Source organism: Hippocampus comes, unplaced genomic scaffold (genome assembly GCF_001891065.2).
Source record: "Hippocampus comes isolate QL1 unplaced genomic scaffold, H_comes_QL1_v1.1 scaffold48, whole genome shotgun sequence".
Lineage (NCBI taxonomy): Eukaryota > Metazoa > Chordata > Actinopteri > Syngnathiformes > Syngnathidae > Hippocampus > Hippocampus comes.
The window spans coordinates 146,428-154,339 of record NW_017808403.1 but is presented as its reverse complement, the minus strand read 5'-3'; the positions used below and the strand labels follow the sequence as shown (position 1 = coordinate 154,339).

At 56.7% G+C, this 7,912-nt stretch overlaps 1 protein-coding gene across 2 annotated transcripts in view; it reads right to left on the bottom strand.

Annotated features, from left to right (window-relative positions):
- Positions 1-6,851, bottom strand: part of abca1b (ATP-binding cassette, sub-family A (ABC1), member 1B) — a 28,750-nt gene extending 21,899 nt beyond the window's left edge. For both annotated transcript variants that reach the window (XM_019858217.1, XM_019858218.1), the window contains exons 1-4: positions 6,786-6,851; positions 4,235-4,328; positions 1,706-1,847; positions 1,332-1,450 (exon numbers count right to left, since the gene is read on the bottom strand). In XM_019858217.1, coding sequence (XP_019713776.1) covers positions 1,332-1,450; positions 1,706-1,847; positions 4,235-4,328; positions 6,786-6,851 — 421 coding nt within the window. The remainder of the gene's footprint in view (positions 1-1,331; positions 1,451-1,705; positions 1,848-4,234; positions 4,329-6,785) is intronic.
- Positions 6,852-7,912: the final 1,061 nt, after the last annotated feature.

The following is a 7,912-nucleotide window of genomic DNA, read 5'->3' as shown; positions in this document are numbered from 1 at the left end:
AGGGGGCGTGGCTTGCCAAGGGCCCGCGAGGCAACGGCCGCTTTCCGCGGTGACGACCTGCAACACCTTCCCGCCCTCGGGCAACCGCGGCGAGCGTGTCGATATCCCGTTGCCATGGCAACAGCAAAGCGCCCGCGCTGCAAAAGTACAACTTCCAAACAAGAGTGAAACTGGCAAGTAACGTGAGTTTGCTCATCGCAACGCCGCCGCTTGATCAGGCTCGCCCGCCCACGACGAATGCTCACTTGGGAGTTCGCGAGTTCTCAGTCTCCAGTCGGTTCATCCAAAGAGATGGCCTGAGCGTGCGCTACGCACACGCACGGGGGCAGCTCGTTCCCGCCGCGATCAAAGCAGGTCAGAGCAGGTTGGAACCCGAGCCGGGATCATTCAAAGACAAAGCGCCAAATTCCGTTTGTTCAGCGTGCAAGAGAACAAAGACAAGTGCGGGACAAAGACAAATGTTGTCCATTCTCAAGCGCATTAGCGAGCATACCAAACAGGCGAACTTAGCCAGCTTGCAAAGCTTGCGTCGCGTTTCTTCGGCAGGAGGACGGAAAAAAACCAAAACAAAACGATGAAAGGGAAAAAAAAAGGTTCAGGAAAGACGTCGCGTCTTTGAAGACGAGGTACATCGCAGAAACTGCGACGCGCAAACGAGAAATTGCGCCCTTCTACTGAGGACAGCTTCGTTTCACTTGATCGGCTAGCTGTTAGCTTTTGCGAGCCGCTAACCTCCACGGCCGCTAATAGCCATCGGGCCCGTCCTCTTCTGGCGCTGCCGCCGGCCGTCGATCCGGCCGCGAGCCGCTCTTCATCCTCAACATTTGACCGACGGCCGAGATGCCCGGCGATGCGCTTTTTTGAAAAGACGCCCTACGCTTCTTCTGCCGTGGTTGGCAAAGTCCTTTGTAACGAACGCCGGCGTCAGACGACGCGAACGCAGCCCAATTTTGAGCCAACAGACCTGTCGCAGACTAACGATTTTGAGTCGATTTGAGGCCTCGCGGCCCGTGACGGTCACGCTCAACGATGGCTCGTCGGGCATCCGGGCTGCTCCACGACCACCGCGCCAAAGCCTGGCGCCTTCCGATTGCCGCTGGGCTCGCCGCCGCACAGTAGTAAAGTAGTAATGCTTTGGCTTACAAAAAAAAAAAAAACATCAAGAAAAGTGTCTTTTCTTGATGGTCCGCGACGGTTCAAAGGAGGCGACTGCAATCTTTTTCTCTGTTGCACGGACTTGGCCCGAGTGTGCCATCCAGCACACGCGGTTCGAAAGACCACGCCGTTGGTTCACCCGATGATGATGATGATGATGATGATGAGGTCGGTACCTGTTCTGCTGCTCTGGAGCTTTCGGAGGGCGCGGGCGAGCTCCTTGAAGCCCTCCAAGTTTTTGTCGTTCTGACTGTACAGAAGAATCTTCTTGGCGTCGGAGAAGAGACGAGAGATTCTGCACGCACAAAAGCCTCGTCAGCCGCACGCGACCACAGCGCCGCTCCCCGGCGACCTCTGAATTTGCCGGACAGCCCGGCCGCGGCTCCAAACGCTAAGCCGACCGGGGCGTGGCGTTCCGACCCGGGCTCGTCAACCCGCATTCGAAGCCCCGAGCCACGTTCAAAACCCCAAGGCGGGATTAAAGCCCCGGTTTGAAAGGCCGAGCCGGGCTTGCGCAACCAAACGGGCAAGGCGGCGCGGCGCGGCTCACATGGAGTCGTTGAAGTTGCCGACGACGCCCGGCGACTCGCCCGGCGTGGGGCCCCGGAAGCACGGGTTGTTGGCGTTGCAGAGGATGCCCTGGATCCACGGCAAGGTGCCCGCCGACGGCATGGCCTTGTTGGGGAAGTGACCTGCGGACGGCAAACGGCAAGTCAAGCGCGGCGGGCGGCCTTGACCCCGGCCGACGGAAGCCTTTTACGGCCGCTGATTAGATTAAGAAAACACCACGACGACGACGCGGGCCAACGCCGCTGACTCAAGTCCTCCTGACGTCACCCGTCGTCATTCATTCGGTCCAAATCAAAATTGCGCAACCAAAGAGAGTCGCTTGTTTGCCATTGTCCTCCATTTGACTTGAGGGCACAGTATGCCCCCCCCCCCACTTCATTTTCCACTTGACAAATTCTCCTTCTATTGAAAGAACTCAAACTAACAGTCAATGAAGAAAAAGTGGCTCGCAAAACGAACTGGATGTAAATTCAAGCTAACTCTGATAAAAAGTGCAACACAAGTAGAACCGTGGCATGCGCGTGTGTACCCGTGGGAGTGTCACCATTGCTTTTTTTTTTTTTTGGTCGGGGGGGGGAACGCATTGTTGACTGCGCAACCACTTCAAATCCTCCTTCACCTGAAAATCCAACACGCCGGCAGCATTTGCTTTGAAACAATGTGAGCAAAATGAAGCGCGCAGCCAGAGCGGGCCTCGCGGCGCGCTCTCGGCTTCGGAGGGCTCGCGAGCAACAAGTCACTGCAGGTTACAAAATGGCTGAATCACTGCAGCGCACATTCCTCCGACGACTCCAAAGCGCACACACACACGCACACACACACACTCACACTCTTGGCTGCATTGGCTGTCAGGCTTTTTATTCACTCAACCTCAAATTTAGGGAAGGGTTCCCGACTCCCTCCGCACCAGATGAAAAAAAACCCAAGAGTGGACTAGAGTTGACAGCTCAGTGACATGAAAAGGAGTTTTGGAAGGGATTGATGGCAAGACCACTTTTTCTTTGGATTTTCTACGCCCTCGTCACTCTCTCTTGCTCTTCTGTGACGTCTCCAACAACAACTTGACTTCTTCCTCTTCATGTTGTGTGGTGTTCCGCAGGCTTCAACTCTGGGGCCTCTGCCGTTTTCATCCTATTTGCTCCCTTTGGGTTCCGTCTGAAGGAAACACGGTATTTCCTTCCACTGCTACGCTGGTGACTGTCAGCGCACTGGCAACTTCTGAGCAAAAAAAAAAAAAGCTTTCTCATGGAGGCCACTTTTCTCCTGTCTGGAGGAAATGGAGACCTGGATGGCACTGAATTTCGTCTGAACTGAACTGTACATCTGAATTTCAAAGAAGACAGAAGTGATGGCGTTTGGTCCCAGCGGGCCTTGCGCATGCCATCCTGCCGACTTGGGGCCCCTGGCTCCTTATCTCCTGAGCAGTCTTGAACTTGGGACAGCGATTTGAAAGTGGAGCAGCAAATCGGTGCGGTTGTCAAATCCGGCGCCTGTCATCCAAGTCGAGCCTCTGATTTCTCAGGAGCACTTTGAAACAATAATTCGCGGCTTCGTCACATCTGCGCCGGATAACCGGAACGCATGTTCATTTGATCCTCCATGAAGCGTCTCCAGTCGGTCCAAAAGGCTGCCGCTCGCCTCCTAACGGGAGCTGGTAGGAAGGAGCACATCACTCCGATTCTGGCCTCCCTTCTCTGGCTCCGTGGACATTTTCCAGCTCATTTGTTTTCCAATCTTGAAATGGCCCGGCCCCACCTGAGCAGGTCTGCAGACCAAACGCTATTCGAGGTAGCGAGAACGAAGCGGAGGCCCCGAGGGGACGGGGCCTTTTCCGTTGCTGCCCCCCCGCTGGCCTTCTTTCCAGCTCATTCCTATTCTTTGACTTTTGACTCAGCGGGAGACCTGATTTGGACTTGGAGCGTTTTCTACTGTCTTCGTTAGGAATTTGCTGTCCGAGTTATTTCTGCTGCATGTGGAGCCCTTTGTCGACAGCGGTGGTTGTTTGAACGTGCTCCAGAAATACACTTGAGTTGAGTTGAGTTGAGTTGAGTTGAGTCCCGCTCTTCATTTTCAACGAGCCGGTCCCCAAACACACACAGCGGGCTCCATAAAAAGAGCAAAAGCAAGCCGCCAAACAAACATAAAGGAAGGCCTGTCAATCGCATCGGTTTTCCACGGCGTTTGGCCACCGACTCGCGACCGCCAAGACGAAGACGACCTTCGGCAGCTGACGTCATCCACTTATGGGGTCCATAAAGAAAGATAAAAGGAGGGCAAAAAGATAAAAAGACACACGAGGAGGCCCGACGAGCGAGCAAACGTTGACGACGAGCCGACCCGGCTTATCGATCACCCGCTGGCTGGCCGGCCGAGCCATGTTTACATGGAGCGGAGGTTTGGTGCGTGCGCAAAGGTCAACGTGACGCCGCGACGCCGCAAAGTGACGTCCGGCCGCACGGGTCCGCGTCGCCGGGAAAACGCGCGAGACGAAGGCCGAGGACGGACTCACATTGGTGCTGCTCGTAGGGCGGGTAGCTGAGGCGCACGCCGATCAGGATGAAGAAGATGAACAGCGGCCACACGATCTCCACCAGCAGCTGGAGCTGCAAACAGAAGCCGCAGAGCAGCTCAACGCCTGAAAACTTGATTTGCGGGACCCCTGAGGACTTTTGCCACCGGTGGGGGACCGCCGCCCGCTTTCCTTTCTGTGACACTTGCAGTCGTGGTGTCGGGGGGGAACCGTGGCCGGGCAACATCGAGGACCGCTCTTTCCCTTTGCGCCATTTCACTTGAATTTTCTGACCGAGCGACGTCGTTTGCGACGACGCGCTCAAATTGACACGGCCACTTGGAAAACGTTTTGCAAGCCCGCCGGTGCATATTTCACTTCTGCATCCATTATCTGAACCGCTTTTTCGGGGTGTGCCGGAGGCTATCCCAGCTGACTTTGGGAAGCGGGCGGAGGACACCCTGAACCGGTCGCCAGCCCATCGCAGGGCACACAAAGACCAACAAGCGTCCGCGCTCACGCTCGCGGCGAGGGACCGTTTGGAGTGTTCCGTTCACCCGCCGCGCATGTTTTTGGAAGGTGGGAGGAAACCGGAGCACCCGGAGAAAACCCACGAGGGCACGGGGAGAACATGCCAAGCCCACAAACGAAGCCCGCACCTCTGCACTAAGATTTCAAAAGGGAAATTTGGCAGCCGATCTGGGCGGGGCTTCGCCCAGGAGCCGGTGGGGCGCAGCGCTCGCTCGAGAGCCACGCTGAGAGAGAAGCGAGCGGCCTCAAATTCTAAATAATCACCGACTGACTCCAAGCGGAAGGCCTTTCTTTCCAGGCCATCGGCAATATCGCCCCAAAAGGCTCTTTTTTTTCCCCCCGCGCCGCCAAAAAGGCCAGTGGACCCAGATGGAAGCCATGGTGCCACTTTCCAAATAGTTGTCGCGCGCAAGCGGCCGATCCGAGCGCCCGCAAACTCGTCACTCTTGGAATCGAGGTGATGACGAAGGATCGCGAGCGCGGTTGCTTGGACCGCAAGCGGCCCCTCCTCATTCTCGACCCCCTCGTGACGACGAAGGGGTGTTGGCGCAACTAGCGCGAGTGGCCCATCCGACACCGCTGGCGTTTTGACGGGCTGCCATTTAGGACAGACCCCGTCACGCTGCTCCACAAAGGGCCGCTTCCCAGCCGCCGCAAACCCGGCCCCGTCCGCCGCGCAGAGAGCGGAAGAGTCACAGAAAGGCGCGCAAGCGGACGGGCCGCTTTTGCGCAACACCTCCTGCCGCTGTTGCGCAAAACGGCGCGAGGGTCAAACGAAAAGGTCAAAGTTCATTTTGGGCCCGTGCTGAAATTTCACCCCGAAACGTCCCGAGCAAACCTCGGAAGCAGCCTCGGCCAACAAACGTTGCCACGGCGACGCCTAAACTCGGGCGATGGGCTGAGATCGGCCCTTTTCAAAAGACAGCGAGCGGGACCTCTCCTGACCGACGTCCCTTCATACCAAATGTCCAAGTTACGAAACGTCTCGATGGGAAAATATTGCGTCTCGTTCCGAAAGAAATGTCAAGATCGGTAAAAAAACAGTCTGGCCCGCGACTCCAGAACGGAAGGTACTTCCGGCGGGCCACGAGGTGCTCGGACAACGTCAACGTGAATCACCCAGAAAAAGTGTTCACCGCTACGTTAGCGTTTGGCATGGATATTTTCGAAAGGTTGTTGAACGCCGACGACAAAAGCAAACGTCCTTGGATCGATCGCTTCTCGACAAAACGCCAGGCGAAAACCACTTCTGAGAGAGGACGTGAACTAAAAAATGATCAGCAGCTTTATTCTTTCTTCTTTGTTTTTTGCCTTGTGCGCAACTCTCCTTTATTGTGCAATCACCTCATTGCAACATGTTTTTCTTCCATATTTTGATGCGTTTTGATGCTTTTGAAAACATTTATGTTGGAACTTTTTGTGGGGGGGCTCGGAACATGTCGGGGCATTGACACGGAAAAGCCGTCTCCGCTTCCCAAATTTTCGGGTGAAGAAATTTCTTCCGGAACCAATTCATTTCCTAAGTGGAGGTACCACCGTCCTCGCAACTCCCGCCAATGTCACGCCGATGTCACTTTCGATTCTCACTTTGCCGGGAAACACGAAACGGCGCTCGGGGCGAGAGTCGCGCAGGATGACGCCCGCGTGCCGCCTGACGCCCTTCAATCGGACACGCGTGGCCGCGGCCGACAGCCGCGCCGACCGGGTCCGATGAGACCGCTCGCTCCTGAGCGTCATCTCCCTTTGACGGCAAAACGGAGACGGACAACGGCGGGCGACGCGTCTTCTTCCGCCCGCCGCCTAAATCGAGCCGGGACCAAGTTTCTGCGTTTGCCGAAGACATCGAAAAGTTGGGCTCCCCTTACGGCGAAGACCCCGACCCGTTCTCCAACTTCAACGGCCGTCATTTCAAAAGCAGCTCGGTCCAAGGGAACGGTTCGCTGCCAAACGCGGGATGTCGGCCTCCCGCAATGGCCCCCGAGTGAGACGACGACGGCGGGGGACAAAGAGGGGGGCTCACCTTCTGCCTGCGTCGGTACGTCAAGTTCTTCCAGAGCAGCAGGGCCAGCTGCGTGCGCTGGGACATGGCGGGCGGCCTCCCGGCGGGAAGGACGCTCAGGGGGGGCGGCGGGCCTCGACGACTCTCCGGAGCCAACGCGCGTCTCAAAGGGGGAAAGGTCGACACGCCGTCAGTCAGTCAGATAGCCGAGGTGCTGATCACGCACACGCTATCATCCCCCCGGCTTCTCGCTTGATTCGGAGCACCTGATTATCTCCCGCTGATCGCTAATCAATAACCAGCGTTGACCTAAAAGCTCCTCCTAATATTCTGTCCTTCGGGTTGGAAGATTTCCAAGTGACGAGCAAGAAACATCGACAAGCGGGACCACGTTCTCTGCTCTTCACGTTGGCACGGTCCGACTTTTGGCCAGCTCGCACGCGCACGCGCGCGCACACACACACACACACAAAAGCAAACGACAAGCATCAACACAGCTAACGCCGATAAATCACATCCTATTTGTATTTGTGAGCGTGTCGTAGCTTGCAGATCGATAAGCTTGTGGCTGAGGCGAAACTCGGCCGAGCGGCTCTTCCACGACGACCAACGTCGCGAATCGCGTGCCGCGGCCGGTTGGCGTCCGTCGCGAAGACGACGAGAGCGCCGCGGACTCGTCGCTCCCTCGCCCGCGTCGGAAATTCACTCGGGCCGACTTGATGCGCGATTCGAATCGGCGCATCAAGTCGGCCGACGACAATCGTCCGCCTCCGTCGCCGGCACTCCGATCAGTCCATCGACGGCTTGCCAATCATTGACAGAATTGATCGCAACGCTCGGGTTGAATGTTTTCGCGAGTCTTCGAGGAATTGAGGGGATCGACGGGGGGCGGAAAGAAATACCAAATCGTCAACGTGATGAGCGGCAACAGAGTCGTGGAGTGACCGATTGGCCGACTTTGTCCCCAACTTGGTCTTTTCGCCTCTTGTGGTCATTCGGCGGGGGGGTTGTCAACTTTGAGCAACGAGTGACGGCGGCGCCGGTGGCGAAACGGACTCGTCGAAGCCCACCTGAGGGCCGGCCAAAACACGTGACGAAAAGTCCACTTACCGTCAAGTTGTCGTTGTCGGTCTTCGAGTCGCCCTCGT